Below are 16,853 nucleotides of genomic sequence, written 5' to 3' on the forward strand. Positions count from 1 at the left end.
ATTCATTTATTTCTTATCAGAGTTTTTCAAAATATGTTTATATGTTGCTGCTTTCGTTCTCCTTTTCATCCTTTGTGTTCACCATGTGTAGGTTTTTTTATCCATAACTTATTAAAAGTGTGCATGTTAAGGTCATCAATAGGAGAGAATGTTCTAGGAAAAATTACTAGAGTCAAATATTAATAGGAGAAAATTGTTGTGAATGATTTAAATAAATTTAGATAAATAGTTGTGAACAATTTAAATGTGAATGTAGGTTTTACTTATCACCATGTACTGTCAGTGCTAATTCACTAATTAACTGCTACTTTAACCTCTCCCTTCCTCTGGCTCTTCTCTTCTCCATCTGTGTTGTGTTAGTTAAGGTTTTCTAGAGACCCAGAACTCATAGAATGAGAATGTGTATGTGTGTGTAAACAGGATTTATTAGAATGGCTCACGGGTTATGGTCTATTCCAAAGATGGCTGTCTACAAGTGACCAGTCAAATAATACAGTAGTTGTTCAGTTCACAAAACTGATGTCTCACGTAGTCTTCAGTATATGCTGGAATCCAGAAGAAGTAGGCCCTAATGCCGGAGAAGGTACGAACTTGGTAGGGAGAGACAGGGTAAGTTGGCAAAGAGCAAAAGCATTTTTCTTTCATTTTCTTTAGATAGGCTTCCATAGTAGGTGTTGCCTATTAAAGGTGGGTCTTCTAGCTGGGCAGCTGTGGCACACACCTTTAATCCCAGCACTTGGGAAACAGTGGCAGTCGGATCTCTGTGAGTTCGAGGCCAGCCTGGTCTACACAGTGAGTTTCTTTAGGATGTCCAAAACTATATACAGAGAAACCCTGTCTCAAAAACAAACAAACAAACAAACAAACAAAAAGGTGGGTCTTCTAACCTCAAGTGATATGGATTTAAGATGGGTCTTCCTACTTCAATTAATTTAATTAAGAAAAATCCCTCACAGATATACCCAAATGCTCGGGGTTTATTTAATTCCAGATGTAGGGAAATTGAGCACCATGAACAGCCATCACATACTTTATGCTGTGGTTTCTTTGCTTGATCTGAATTGCTCCCGTTTCTGTAAGGTGAAGCACCTAGATTTAACCTCCCTCATTTCTCTTTCAAACACTGTTACAGCTCAGTTTTATGTAGTTTCGTGGTTTTTCAATTCCATCAATAAGTTAGCAAGAGTTAATTTATATCTCTTTTTCTGATCTTTGACTCAGTTCTAGTTTTAAGTAGGTACCACGACCTAAGTATCTCCACTTATATGTCAAGTAAGCAGGCCAAACTACATCAAATCTATGTGTAAAGCTAAACTCTTGGTTTCCTTCATCCCTAAAACTAGCACTTATTTATTGGTAGTACAAGAAAACACTGAAAATTTGGGAGGAGACCAGATTAGGCGCTTGAGCCCCACCCAGAAGGCGTGGAGAAGGAGCAAAGGGAGCGCCCACAACGCGCACGCGCGGCCATTGTCAGCGCGCTTCAGCTGGGCCGCGACTGCACATGCGCAGTGCGGGTCTCTGTCTCGCGCTGTCAATAAAGTTTTAGGGAACAGCCTCCCTTTTTCCCCGGCAAGATGGCGGAGTACGACCTAACTACTCGCATCGCGCACTTTCTGGATCGGCACCTGGTCTTTCCGCTCCTTGAGTTTCTCTCTGTGAAGGAGGTGAGGAAGCTCTGAGAGGGAGTGAGGCGTGGGAGCCGGAGAGGCGCCGGGAGAGGCGGGGAGGCGGCGGCCGGGCCTACGCACGTGCGGGCTGGCAGCCGGCTTCCGCCGCCCCGACCCCCGCTGGCCCTGGACGGCAGCTACTCTCGCGGCGTCGTTGGGGTGCTCGGGGCGGTGGGATCCGGCAGCGGGAGGGGTGAGGTGGCCGCGCGGGGCTCTGGCGACCCCGAGGCTCTGCCTCCTCGCCGGAGGGGCCGGGCCCCGCGAGCGGCCACGTCCCTGCTCGCCCGGGGCTGCGCTGGCGGTGCGGGAGGGGCGCCGGAGCTCGGGGCCCGCCTAGGCGCAGTCGCAAGTTTCGTTTTTCTTTTTAGAAACGGAGTCAGTGGGCTTGGATTTGGGTTGTGTGCGGGATCCCATGACCTGATACTTTTTAAAGTAGTAATTGTCAGGAAGTTGTGAATGTTTTGCTGTGAATTTCCTGGTCTTTGATAGGTATTTACGTCGTGGAAATGTAGCGTATGTTGTCAGATGAGGATAAAAACCAAGAATAACCCATAGTCCCTTGAGCTGCAGTGTAAACTTTTCTTTTTTTTTTGGTTGATGTTCAGACAACGTAGTATGATTTAGTTGTTAATGTTTTATGAGATAATCCCCACTAAGTATGTAGTTCTGGGGCTTAATACATATTTCTGCCCTAAAAGACTTTGTTCTGGGGGTGTTGAAAAGAAATACTGGATTAGAAAAAATTAGCTTTAGCTATATATTGACTTTATAGAGAATTGATGTGTTTTACTGATTACAGTATATCAAATGTAAGGTTAGCATTTTTTTGCCAGAAAAGTTAATGAATTCTGTTTTCTGGACACAGATTATAATTTAGGAATTGTAGTTTCGGAGGACAAAGTTTTTGTGTTTGTTCCTTTTTTGAGACAGGGTTTCTCTGTAGCCTTGGCTGTCCTGGAACTCACTCTGTAGAGTTGTCTCTGGCCTCAAACTCACAGAGATCCACCTGCCTCTGCCTCCTGAGTGCTGGGATTAAAGGTGTGTGCCACCACCGCCCGGCTCGATAGCAGTTTTTTAAAAGCCTGATAAAACGGTTTTGATGACATTTATAAGCTTTCAGAAAGCTATGGTTTATATGACAGGTGTAATCTTATATCCATAGGAAACTTTCTAAACACCTATGTAGACTACTCTAAAATGGTTACTAGGGAACAGCAAAATTCATTTTCAGTAAATGCTGAAGAATGTCTTGACAGGTGAGACTTGAGCTTGATAGATATGTTCTTTTTATGTTGAATTGTGTAGTCTGTAGACTAGAGATTAAATAAAGTTTTGTGTGTCTTATGTTTCATTTTCTGGGTAAATGAGGGTTCTTTAGCAAAGGTACATGAGAAATACATATTGAAATCCTCATTTGCTATGTGTAGCAGAAATATTTTGAAACTGCCTGAACTTCATTTTTTTTAACTTAGTATTTTTGTGTTCTTTATGCATTCCTGTTGTTTTGTGTTTTGATTTTTTTTTTGGGGGGGGGGGATGTTGTTTTTGGATTTACAAGACAGGGTTTTGCTGTTTTGGCTTGGCTGTCCTGGACTCACTTCCTACACCAGGCTGGCCTCAAACTCACAGTGATCTGGCTGCCTCTGCCTCCCTGAGTGCTGGGACTCCAGGTGTGTGCCACTGTGCTTGGCTTGCATTTGTGTATTTAAGGGAAACAGGGAAGAATGTTTAAGAATGTTTATTTGTAAGGCAAGACTGTAACTGAGACTCAATGGAAACATCTTAGAGGACATTATTAAGGTGGCTTTAGTACCTTAAGAGGAAAGCAGTTCCTAAATAGTGGGATGTAGAATTCTGAAAAATTCAAGATAAAACTTAGATATCTCACCACTGAAAAACATAACATCTTTTGCCAGATGAGTCTGTAAGGTAAAAGTAGTTCATATCAGACAAGTGCTGTTAAAGAATTTGTTACCATTGGTAGGCAAAAAGGACTTTGAGTCTTGTAAGCTAGATAATTAGGAAAAAGTCAGAGATCATGATGTTTGTCAGTACTGATACATTTAAGAAGAGGAACATGTTCTCAGCAATTGAAATAGTTCTGCACAAAGGCTTATGATAATTGTTGATTATTTAAATAAATTGCATCTCACTGTTAATCCTTATGTGAAGTGCCAGGATAGATGATACAAAGGTATAGTCCCTGGATTTTGAATGTGGACATGGGTTAGGATTCTGGCCCAGTCTTAATTCCTCTGCACTTCAGATATTTTTATTTGTTGTTTTTTTTAACCAGCTTCTCAGTCATTACACCTCTTTGTGTGAACTCTTTTCACATGATAGATATGTTTGATTTTTTTTTCGTGTGTGTGTGTGTGTGTGTGTGTGTGTTTTGTTTTGTTTTGTTTTCCTTTTGAGATAAGATCTTGTTTGCTTGCTGGGTGACCCAGGATGGCTTGAGCTTCTTACCTGCCTGTCAGTTTTTTCAGGGCTGGATTTACAAGAGTATATAGCACTATGCCCAACTTTTTTTTTTTTTTTTTAATTTCTTCATATAAACAAATTCATCACCAGGAATGTATACTTGTTTAATGCTAGGTATTGAACCCAGTCTCTTGGTGTGACAGGCAAACTGGTGTTTACCACTGTGATCTATATTCCAGGTTCTATTTGTAGAAACAGGGTTATCCTATGTAGCCCTTACTGGTCTAGAACTCCCAACTCTCAGAGACTACTATAAATGTTTGCCAGCATCCCTGGTTTCATGAACTATGTCATCTTTTCCTCAGCATTGTTCTAATAATCTCCCACCTTCTTATGACAGCATTTGTGAATTTTCAATGCTGATGGTTAATTTGTTGTGTCATACCAGTTTGTTCATCCATTCTAGCATTAAACAACCTACCTGTGTGCTATGAACATTTTTTAGAATATACTTTAAGTAGATGTACTCTTGGGTATTTTACAGAGTTGGTGAGTCAAAAGTATGTATGACTTCAGGAGATAAAAGCATTTTTTAAAGTGATTTCAGTAGGATTTGGATAATCCATTAGTCTGCATTCACATTAATACTGATGATATCAGGGTTTTTGTTCTGTTTTTTTTTTTTTTTTTTTTTTTTTTAATTGTAGCTTTATATGCCCTTTTTCATTAGGGAAGGTGAGGTTTCTTCATGCCTACTGTCCATTTGATTATCTTGTTAAGTGACTGAATATGTGTTAGCCATTTCAGTTGGATTACTTGTCTTTTCTTATATTTTGTTGGAGTTTTGTATATTTTTTGGAACTTAGAACATAAGTCATATTTGGCTAAATATCTCTCAAATTCCATATATGTTTTCAGTAGCTTTCATGTTTATGTGACTCTGTATGTATGTCTTTATTCCTTGTGAATTAATGTGTTTTTTCAGAAAACTCTGTAAAGCAAAATTCTGGCATGAGGTTGTTGACACACAGAATTGGTGCTAGTTTTATTTTAGAGGTACAGACAGAGAAGCACATAAATGATTGCAACTACTAAATAAAAAAAGGTAAAGGTAAAGGAGTGGCCACATCAAGGAGATGTGGGTAAGCATCATGTAGATGGAAACAGACGATAGTGAGGAGGTGAACTGTAAGCCTGTTCCTAATTACCTGGTGTGGAGAAGCAGCAGGAAAACTTGCTTAGTGGAGAAAGTGTGGATACTTTTTTATATTGCATAACTCTTCTAGGAAGAATGAAAGATTGCTTGATAAAACAACAGTTTAGATCTAAAATAAATGGGGATGAAAAATTGTGTAAATTGGGTGCTTTTCTTTTTTTACAAAAAGTTGATAGTTTGTGTCTGTATATGTGAATACCCTCACAGGTGATACTGGGAGGTGAACCTCTGGCTTTATATACAGTAAGCCAGTGCTCTACGACTGACCTGTATATAGCCTTACGATGCTTTTTGAAATAAAAATTGGGGGAGGCGTTGTGGAGAACTCGAGCACATTGGGTACCAGAGCACACGTGTGGAGCTTAGAGAACAAAGGATAACTTTGTGAAGTCAATTCTCTTGAGTTTTATGTGATTTTTCAGGGGTTGAACACTGCTCTCCTGACTTGCTCAGCAGGTGCTACATCTGTTGAACCAACTCATTAACCCATATATAGACATACAACACACGCGCGCACACAAATGCCAAACCAACTTGCCAGCCCATACACAGACACACAAACACACACTGAACCGATTCACTAGTCCACACACAGACACTTTTAAATAGTGTTTTATGAAGTGTTTTTTTCTGAATAAACTGAAGAACTTAAAAAAAGTCATTAAAAAGTAGTTTTTCTTTTGCAGATATATAATGAAAAAGAATTATTACAAGGAAAATTGGATCTTCTTAGTGATACCAATATGGTAGACTTTGCTATGGATGTCTACAAAAACCTTTATTCTGATGATATCCCTCATGGTAAGTTTTATTGTTAGAACTAAAGCCTGACAGTAGCTGAAAATGTATGTTTGTGATATAAAAGATCTGTAACAAAAAGGCTTAATGATTGTTCAACAATTCTTAAAGTCATTGGATGAGAAGGCATAGGAAGGCTACGGATTCTAAGATGTGTTTTCTCCTAGTGAAAGATGTGAATCTGCTTTAAACATAATCATTAAATTCCTTCAGATCATAGTGTGTGTCATTAAAGTTGTTCTTACTCTACAGGCTATGGGCTTACAAATTTCTGAGAATGCTGTAGTTTTTCCAGTGTTCTGTAAGTCTTTTCTCCAGGTATGGTTTAAGACTAGCATCAACAGTTCACTTGGGAGAATTCTTTAGAAATGTGAATTTTGGCCCACACCTATTTGTTTAGAAAGTCCTGAGACCCTGCAGTAAGTAAAGTTGGAGACCAAGTTGGAGAATGGTTTCCAATGCAGTTGATATTTTTTGAAAAAGAACAGAAAAATGGTCCCTGAAGTATTATGGGCTGGGTGTGTTGCCCACCTCTAATTTCAACTCCTAGAGGTATATAGGAGCATATATGGAGTATATATGGAGAAGACAGCCTGTTCTGCATAGAAAGTTCCAAGCCTTCCAATGCTATAAAGTGTCATGCCTCAAGAAGGAAAAGAAGGAAAAAAAAAAAAAAAAAAAACACAAAAATACTATGGCTTTTTTTTTTTTTTTTTTTTCCCTGTGCATGAAACAAATTCTGGCTATAGCAAACTGCTCTTTACTTTGTTTAAAATTGCTGTTTTTCAGATTTTCATACCAGGTTTTCTGTTTTTTTTTTTAGACATGAACTTGGAAGTTTTGGGGGTTTTGATTATTAACATATGTCATAAGCACAGAAGTTTACAGAGAAATGCTTAGGGAAAGAAAAGGATAGCATATGTTGGGCCAGAAGGCTCATAGAGTAAAGCACTTGCTACAAATGCCTTATGACCTGAATTTGCTCCCTGCAGCTCACAGTAGGAGAGGGAACCAACCCTATGCTCACACAGATAATCCCATCGTTTACACAGAGAATCATTATAAATAAATAAATTTGGAATAAAAACGGTAACCATATGTGGAGAGGGAAACACTCACTGCTGGGATAAGAATGCAGAATATACAGCAGTCATTGTTAAAAGTCAGTATAGCCTTTTTGAATTTATAGGCTGTAACTATTTAAAATTAGTTTGTGGTACAAGTAAAGGGGTTTTTTTTTTTTTTTTAGACTTATTGCTTTATGTGTATTAATGTTTCCCGCCTGCCTGTATGTTAGTACACCATGTGAGTACCTGGTAGTCTAGAAGGTCAGAAGAGCGTCATATCTCCTGGAAGTGAACTTACAGATGGTTGTGAGTGCTATGTGGGTGCTGGGAATTAAAATGAGCTCCTCTACAAGAGTAAAAAGTGTTTTTAACTGCCGAACCATCTCTCCAGGTTCACTGTTGTTTGTTTTTATCTCAGCTTCTAACTGGCTGGAAGTATAAGTACGTACCACCACAAGTACAATTACTATTAGTATAAGATATTTGCAAAAGATTATGTGTGAGGTTTTTTTTTTTTTTTTTTTTTTTGGGGGGGGTGGTGATATAATAAATAGGATCTATGGAATTTGGTTTGCGAGATTACAGTTTATAGTAAAAATCCTTGACTAGATTAAAATTCTAATCTACCTAGTAATAATACATAAACCCATTAGTATAGTGACTCTGTACAAAAACTCTAGGGTAGTAGTCTATCAGTGATTTAATAGGAACAAATAGAAGGCTACTTGGAATGAAATCACGGAAAGCCAGTTCACAAGGACCATTTCCTTCCTACTTTCTTTTACCACTACCCACCCCTGCCCTTCATAGTATGTGTGCAGTTTTCCCTTCTGCCGTAAGTGGGTAAATCCTTCCTCCTTTGCACCTTTGTGGCTCAGCCAAAGGAAATTGTGAATGTAGGGAAGTTGGTGAGTGGTGGCTCCTGGCATGTGAATGAAAGTGTGAGGAATGAATAAGTGAATATAGTCTGAATTAAGGACACTTTCTCTAGACAGTTTCATAGAGCAGTCTGGTTTAACTTTCTAGTACTCATACTCACAATTTCTCATTAGCTTTGAGAGAGAAAAGAACCACAGTTGTTGCCCAGCTGAAGCAGCTCCAGGCAGAAACAGAACCAATTGTCAAGATGTTTGAAGATCCAGAAACTACAAGACAGATGCAGTCAACCAGGTAACTTGTTAACTTGGAATCTAGAAGTTCTTTCCTAGAGTAATAGAAATAGTTAACCTTGCACGCTCTGGTAAAAGTTCATGATTTGAGTGATTGCTTCATTTCCTTTATTTTTATTTTTAAGGGGTAGGATTCCATATCAATAAATGTTAGTATTTACTTTTTTACATATGTGAGTGCTTTGCCTGCATATGTTTATGTACATATATGCCTACTGTGCTTGGAGGTCAGAAGAGGGTGTCAGATTCCTTGGTACTGGAGTTACAGATAGTTGTAAGCCACCAATTGGAGACCTGGGATTGAACACAGGTCCTCTGCAAGAGCAGTAAGTGCTCTTAACATCTGAGCCACCTCTCTAGGCCCCATACTAATTTTTTTTTTTAGAAGAAACTTTAAAACCAGTTATTCATACCCTATTGTGCTATGGCAGTTCCATATTTTCTACCTCTTGTAAGGAAACATTTGGTAATTCTGGAGACTTTGAATGTCAAAATTGGAGGGGTGCTGCTCTCACCAAGGAAATGTAGAGGTCCAAATGCTGTTAAGCATCTTGTTTCTTTTCCCTTTACTCCTCCCCAAGAGTCAGCCAATTCAAAGTGTTACTAGGTCTCTTGATCCTTGTAGATGATGTTTGGGTTGCTTTCTGAAAGAGAGAACTGAACTCATTTATCACTTATATTTTCTTATATCCTTTCGATGTCTATACTTGTCCCAGCTAAGATTATTTTATTCCTGATTTCTTTTTGCCAGAAATAGACTTTCTTGTGTGGTGTTCTAATAAGACATGTTGCCGTAACCTGATATAACACATTGAAGCATTTGGAGTTAACTTGAAATATTTAAAAGTAAAATGTACTAAAACTGAATGTTACCATTATAATTATATGTCTTAGTTACCAATGCATTCACTTTAGAAGTTGTGAATTTTTTCCATGCTGCTAGTTTTTAGAATACATGTTCCAACCAAGTTTTTAAGAAATTAACTCTAAGGTTTTATTTGCAATTTGGGAAAGTGTTACTTGATAGTATTAGAAAAGCTACAGGCGTTACTCAGTTACTCTGCCATGCTACAGTATGCTATGTACCTACGGTTTTATGGTGGTTTGAAAAGGAATGGCTTCCATAGACTCATAGAATGCTTCAATGGTTGGCCCATAGGGAGTGGTACTATTAGGAGTTGTGGCTTTGTTGGAGGAAGTGTGTTACTGGGAATAGGCCGTGAGGTCTCATATGCTCAAGCCAGGCCTAGTATGACATTCACTTCTGCCTGTGGACCAACTGTAGAACTCTCAGCTTTTTCTCCTGCACCGTGTCTGCCCGCATGACACCATGCTTCCCACCATGACAATAATGGAGTAAACCTCTGAAACTATAAGAAAACCCCAATTAAATGTTTCCTTTATAAGAGTTGCTGTAGTCATGTTGTCTCTTCACAGCAAGCAATAAAACCCTCACTAAGACACTTGCCATATTACATTATCTGCATGTGCAGAAATACATTCTGATGCTCAGATAAAAAGTGTGTTCAAATGCAAAAGCTCCACCTTTCTGTGTGAGTATGCATGTCTCCATTGGACTTTTTGTTTACTTGTAAGAGTACAAAGGGCCTCATATCCAGAAAGCGAAAGTTGAAATAATCTAGATGTTAGCCGAGAACAGACATTTTAGGATGTGTTAGGCATTTTCGACTGGAAATGGGGACTAGAGAGATGCCTTAGTAGCAGTGAAGAGCATGTGGTGCTGCAGAGGGCTGGAGTTGGGTGCCCGTCCCCACTTCAGGTGACTCACAACTGCCTGTAAGTCCAGCTCCAGGGGCTATACGCTTCTGGCCTCTGTAGATACCCGCGGTCATGTATGTGATACCCATACAGGCACACATACACATAGTTTAAAATGATACAAATAAACCTTAAAAGATTGGAGATGATGAAATTAGTAAGAGTAAAAGGCATGTATGGTGGTTCATCACAGAGTAGACAAATGGTGCCTTTCATAAGGTAACAGACACTGCTGATTTGTTCTTTGTCAGCTTGACATAAGCCAGACTAGTCTGGAAAAGGGGAACTTCAGGAATTCCTTCTTCTGTCATATTGGCTTGCAGGCAAGTTTGGGGGCATTTTATTGATTAGTGATTTCTGTAGGAGGGCCAGCCCAAAGGGGAGAGAAGAGGGACACTGTCGCCATGAGCAGGTTGTCCAGAGTTATATAAGAAAATAAACTGAGTAAGCCATTGGAGAGCATTTCTCAATGGCCTCTGCCTCAGTTTGGGCTTCGAGGTTCTTGCCTTGAGTTCTTGCCTTAACTCCAGTGATGGTCTATAATGTTTAAGCCAAGTGAGCCCTTCTTCCATAGATTGCTATATTTTGTAATGTTCTATCACAACACTAGCAAAAACTAAGGGACTAAGTTGAAAACAAATGAAGGGATCAAGTGTTACGAATTTGTAATCTAAATTAGAGTTTAAAACTACTTTAATTATTTTCTTTCTACCAATCTCTTTAAATTTTTATTGAACATATAGTATTGTATTTCTTATACTTTCTGAGAAACAACTATCCAGAGGACAGTAAAAGTTTTAACTTTGTGCACATTTCAGTATTTCAGTATTGAGTAATTTAATGCTTGCAGGGCCCCTCCCAGTTAAGTTCTAAGTGAAGTTATGCTCCCACAGCATGCCATAGGCCATCACATCTTCCCACCTATGAAGACGCTTAAGAAAACATTGTCCTTTTTGAAACTATGAAGATGAGCAATTTGACTTTTTAGTCTTCTCCCATGGTGTCCTTGTTATGCTTGCCTTATACTAGTCTGTCAGGCTCTTGAGTTAATGCAAAACTAACTTATAACTTAGTTAGGTTGGGCTATTTGGCAGCTTGATATTGGTACCGATTGAGTGGAGCTTGTAACACTGTGAAATAGCCTTCATCTAAGTTTCGTCTTCAGTCAGAACTTAAGAGATCTGAAAGTAAAATTTCAAGTTCGTATTTACTAATTCATATCAGAACTTGACATGTGCTGTTTTATTCTATAAGTTCTATTTCTTTTTAAGCATTAGAGATTTGCGGTGACTTTTTGATAACTTAGAAGTCAGAACTGTACATTTTGTATTCTGCAGCTTATAAAGCATAATAACACTCACTTTCCAATATTAAGGGATGGTCGGATGCTGTTTGACTACCTGGCAGACAAGCATGGGGTAAGGTTTTTTTTTTTTGTTTTTTTTTTTTTAATATTAAGAAATGGTCATGTTCTGAAAAAAGTTCATTAGAGACTAATGCTATATACAGATAGTTTGGTATAAGAATATATATAATTTTTAGATTAACTTAAAAATACTGGTATGTTTTTAAAGTAGTTTTTAAAAATTTAGCAACAATAGTTTATAATCCTCCTTTGATAATATATCCTCACAATATTTGTCTTTTTGAGAATTATTATAGAATAGTAACTCATGTTAGTGCCAATAGAAAACCAAAACTTAGAGGGTATGGGATCTCTCTTTTTTGTTTTTCCCACTTCTTGAGCCCCCAGGACTCTGTTAGATTTTTGAGGTAGGATCTTGCTATGTAGGCCAAACTGTCTCCAAATTTCTGGTTCTAGAATTACATGCATGTGATACTGTGTCTAAACTCAGGATTTTATTTTTCCCCTCGTGGCTTTTACTTATAAATAAGTGAAGGCAGAACTAGAGTTAGAATTAAAAATGCTTTGTTTGCTCAATAGAGAACATTTTGGCTACCTTAGGGAATACAGTAGCTTATGATATTTTCATGGTCTTCAGTAATTCACAAATTTATAAATAAATGTTATTGTTTTTCATAGACATCTTCGATTTCTCTTCTGTTAGCTTAGAGAATCAAGCTTAACTTTCAAGTCTCATCTCTCATTTAATAATGCTATAGATGGCTTGCTGACCACTGCGTAAAAAATTCTCTGGTTTGCTACAGATTATTTAGTAGTTTGTTGTTGTTTTAAGTCCTCGGTTCTTTCACATTTTTTCAGCTTTATTTTATTTACATGTTAGCTCAGTTAATGTAGTTTTGAGCCAATTTTCAGAGAAGAGAGGCTTATTTTATGTTTTATTTGTGTAAGGCCACAAAACCTTAGAGGTGCATACATATGCAGTAGCTGTCCAGCTTAGTCAACTTAGTGGACTGAGACCAGATTTGTTACAGTCCAGGTTTGTTTTGCAGTCAAATGGCTGTCAGCGCAGTACACAACTCTTTGAGATCAAAGCTGAACATATAAATAGACAGTTTATACACACACATTCATATATACATACAATCAAGTGTTTTTCTGATTATGGTATTATTGGTGGCAATTTTAAGGAGACTTTAAAAGAATTGACTAACTGGCTCATCTAAGAGTTAAGTGAATGGAATTTACAACTTAACTATAAAAGCTTTTTCTCCCCCCAGTTTAGGCAAGAGTATTTAGATACACTCTATAGATACGCAAAATTCCAATATGAGTGTGGAAATTACTCAGGAGCTGCAGAGTATCTTTACTTCTTTAGAGTTTTGGTAAGTACCTGTTTGTTTGTTTGTTTGTTTGTTTCCCTTCACCTTCTGCTTCCAGAACTTTGATTTGAGTCTGTATATTACATTTTGAAACAGTCATGGACAAAGTTGAAAGAGAAAGAGAAAAAATGAAAAGGCCCTCCACATCAAAAACCAAATAGAAAATCCTTCTAACACCTCAGTCTGTAGGGAGGGCTGGTGAGATTGGACAGAAGGCAAACACTCAAACCTGCAGTCAAACCTGCACTACAAACCTGGCGACCTGAGTTTGACTCCCCAAAACCTCCAGCATGGTGTATAGAGAGAACCAACTCCATAGAGTTGTCCTCTGACTTCCATATGTATGTTATGACATCCTACACCCATGCATAGACATATATGCATGCAATAATAATAAATACAATTTTAAAAACAAATTTAGAGGGACTTTAGTTTGACCTTCACATCTCAAAATAGGAAACTGTTAAGTTATAATTGTATGAATTTTAGTATTAACAGAATTCTGTCCTTTAGTGGATTTATTATGGTACTGTAAGCAGAGAGAATGACACATTACAGTTTAATACATGTTACCTAATCAATTTTTTATTCTGAACAAAAAGGTGTTATGTTTTAATACTGACCTAAATGATTTCTTTGTTACTGGAGGTGTGGAGAAGCTCAAACAGTGTTACTAACTGGCATTTGCAGTCTGCTGGGTCATAGCATGCTCCTCTTTTCTATCTTTTTATCTGAGAAGTTAAAATTTATTACTTGTTGTGGATTAATGAGCAAGTTACCAAAGTCTGTGTTTTCACTAGTTCATCCTAGAAGCTAGAGCAAGTCTGCTTAAGACAGGGACATACTGTCCTTCAATCTTAAGAGTTCTTTATTTGCTGTTGTCACAAAGACAACACTTGGACCATGCTGTCTTTGGTGCCTTCCATGAAATTCAAGTTTCCTGTTTGGGGTAGCTCAAGGGGCAGATCAATGTTATTTATTCAGATATCTCCTATACTAAAATGGCACAGGGAACTTTAGTTTTTAATACTCCCCACCATCCTTCCTTCAGGGAAACAAATATTTTCTGTTTATTTCCAAGTTTAGCTTAAAACATTATTTTTCTTTTTCTCTCATTTGTAAATGAGTTCTTCATTTACGGATAAGCTGTGATTAGCTTGCAAGTGCACTGAAGGTAATCATTGATGTTAAACTTGAAGTGACTTATCAGAAAATTCCATCGGTTTTCCCTTGAATGTTACCAGGGATTTAGGAGAGCAAAAGTTGATTACTTTGAGACTATAAACAGCTTAAGCTAGGATTGTAAAGCCAGAAGCCTGGTATGATTACAGGTACATGAAAAGAGCCGGTTATTCATATCATTTGTTACTGCGGGGAGTGAATTCTGAGAATGAAGATTTAGTGTCATGTTAGAATTCTAGCACAGTAAATTTATTGTTGCTGGTCAGTGAGCAAACGTGCCATTTTCCTAAGACATGGAAACTTAAGGTAACTGCTGGAAATCCAGATATTGAAACTCTTCTAATATATCCACGCTTGAAAGCAGTTGCTCTGAAGAGCCAACTGTAATGACATGGAGCTGAGCCAGGGTAGTGCACATGAACCTTTTGGGGGTTACAAAACTTGCTGAGCTTGTATAAAAAGCTTTTATCCCACCACATGTAACACATTTTAGTTTTACAAGTTTGTGGTTATGTAGTATCGCTTTATAATTAGCATAAGAATTTCTAAAATTAATAGGTGCATATTTTATAACCGAGAGTTTTCATATTTACTTTAAAAAGTTATGCCATCTATTATTCTGTCTTCAAAAACATTCAACTCTATGCCTTTGCATTATTCCTAAGAGTCTTTTATATTAGAATCCAAATAATAAAGATCCACAAATGGAAATTAGGTTTCTTGAAATGTATGTAGTATTCACTTAAAAATTAATTTTATTGTCTTGTTTTATACCATAAAAGATTAGAGCTAGGCAGAAGCTGTTTTCTTTTGGCATATTGTTACCTAGTGCAGAGAAAAGAGGATTAGGTGTTAATTATGTTTTCTTGATTTAGCTACTGCCATTAAAAATCTTCAGTGTTTAATTTGAAAGTTCAGTAGCAAAATGAAATCTTGCTTTGGATTTGGATGGAAATGACATGGTTTTTAAAATTTAGCTGTATGTTTTTTGCGTTAGTTTTTTTTTTTTTTTTTTTTTTTTTTTCTAGAATTTTTTTTTTCCCCTGGTTGGTTCCTTTTAAATCTATGGTTAGGGAAACATAAGCTATGAAAGAGCCATTGTAACTATGGGCTGAGATTAGAATTTGACTCTCCAAATGACCTATTGTGGGTCAGTGTTTATAAATTAAAACTGTGTGACCCTAGATTTATTTTTAAAAGAGTTGGTAGCTTTTTGAATATGTTGTGGAATATACCGTTTGGTTGTGAGACTTCTTTGAATTATGCTCCAAAAGTGTTAATTAGAATGAAGTCAGGGGAATTGTTAGAAATGTTTGAATGAATTTGTTTTAAAAGTTTTACTGAATTTTTATTAAAGATCTGTCCTAACTATATAGAGCCTTTTGTTTACCTCTAAAATAAGACAATTAAGCCAACTATTGAAGGTAAAAGTGATTTTAAAGTACTAGAACTATTTTTTATATTTTTTTAGAATTTTTTACTCCCAGTTAGAGTTGAAGATGTATTGAGTGTTAATGGTATATCAATTCATTTAAAAGTACTTTCTGCCAGGCACTGTGGTACACACCTATAATCCCAGCACTTGGGGAGCCAAAGGCAGGCCATCTCTGTGAGTTTGAGGCCAGCCTGGTCTGCAGAGCGAGCCTCGTGACAGCCATGGCTACACAGTGAAACCCTGTCTTGAAAAACAAAACAAAACAAACAAAAAAGTATTTTCCATGGTGCCCAGACAGCTTGGGTAATAGTGACTTGTGTCTTGGCCACAGTTTAGGCTCTGATATACCTATTCTCCTGTCAGTTTAAAAGGTATCTAGGTATCTGATTTGCAGGCTTGGCTTGTACTTCACTGTCTCTAATTGGAATATATATTGAGTTGGTTGCTTTTAGTTTTAGGTAGACAATTAAGTGTATTAAATTTGATAACATATTAGACTTGATGAAATTACATGTGTTGGGGTAGGGTGGGATATGCACTCGGGATTGATGTGCACATGTGAAGGCCAAAGTAATGTTAGGTGTCCTCTATCACTTTGCATTATTCCTTTGAGACAGTCTCTAATTGTATCTAGAGCTAGACTAATACTCGCATCTCCACTCTCAGTGTTGTTATATTTACCTGTGGATCATATTGTGGATATACTTCATGATAAAAGTGGAAAAAGTAGCTTTTTGCTCATGTATCACATTTTAAATTACAGCTGTTATTTCTACTGTTCAATTGCTCTGAGCTTGCTAAATGTTTTCCAGAACATTTGAGAAAATTACTGCAAACAATAAAAATTATTTCAAAGCACTATAAATTACCCACTTTGATCTCACATTTACTGAGTTCTCAGTATGTGTTGGTTAATATACTTTCTGTCATGTTGAAGCTGCAAAGCAACTGAGAAGGGTTCTCTTTCATCCTCATGTTGCAAGCAAGGAGGCTAACACAGGTGCCTTGCTACTTAGAGTAGAAGTGGCAGAGTAGAACACTTGGCTGGCTTTCTCATCACACTGTATAGATGCATTTTACTTTATGATAAATGTTACAGGTACTTTCTGTTGTTTAAATGGTTTGGTGAGATGTGAATTCAGAATTTCGTCTTGGAGTGCAGGAACATATCCTTTCCTCCCAGCTATTTTCCCCAGATCTTGCTGATTTAGCACATAATTAGTTCAGATTCATTTAAATGTTCCCATTGCTGTGCTATTAGAGAATACCCTCCCTCCCTCCCTTCCTCTTCTTTTTCTTTCTCTTTAATTTTTTCTTCCTCATAACCTCCCAGTTCCACCCACCCTCCCTCTTTTCTCCTATGCATAC

The 16,853-nt window shown here is 37.5% G+C and overlaps 1 protein-coding gene across 1 annotated transcript in view; it reads left to right on the top strand.

Moving 5' to 3' along the window:
* Window positions 1–1,533: 1,533 nt before the first annotated feature.
* Window positions 1,534–16,853, top strand: part of Eif3e (eukaryotic translation initiation factor 3 subunit E) — a 38,346-nt gene continuing 23,026 nt past the window's right edge. Inside the window, exons 1-5 of the mRNA XM_055626714.1 lie at window positions 1,534–1,667; window positions 5,997–6,111; window positions 8,228–8,345; window positions 11,499–11,541; window positions 12,767–12,871. Of these exons, the coding sequence (XP_055482689.1) occupies window positions 1,578–1,667; window positions 5,997–6,111; window positions 8,228–8,345; window positions 11,499–11,541; window positions 12,767–12,871 (471 nt within the window). The 5' untranslated portion in view covers window positions 1,534–1,577. The remainder of the gene's footprint in view (window positions 1,668–5,996; window positions 6,112–8,227; window positions 8,346–11,498; window positions 11,542–12,766; window positions 12,872–16,853) is intronic.

The sequence above is a fragment of the Psammomys obesus genome, unplaced genomic scaffold, assembly GCF_907164565.1.
Source record: "Psammomys obesus unplaced genomic scaffold, mPsaObe1.curated_primary_1811, whole genome shotgun sequence".
Classification (NCBI taxonomy): domain Eukaryota; kingdom Metazoa; phylum Chordata; class Mammalia; order Rodentia; family Muridae; genus Psammomys; species Psammomys obesus.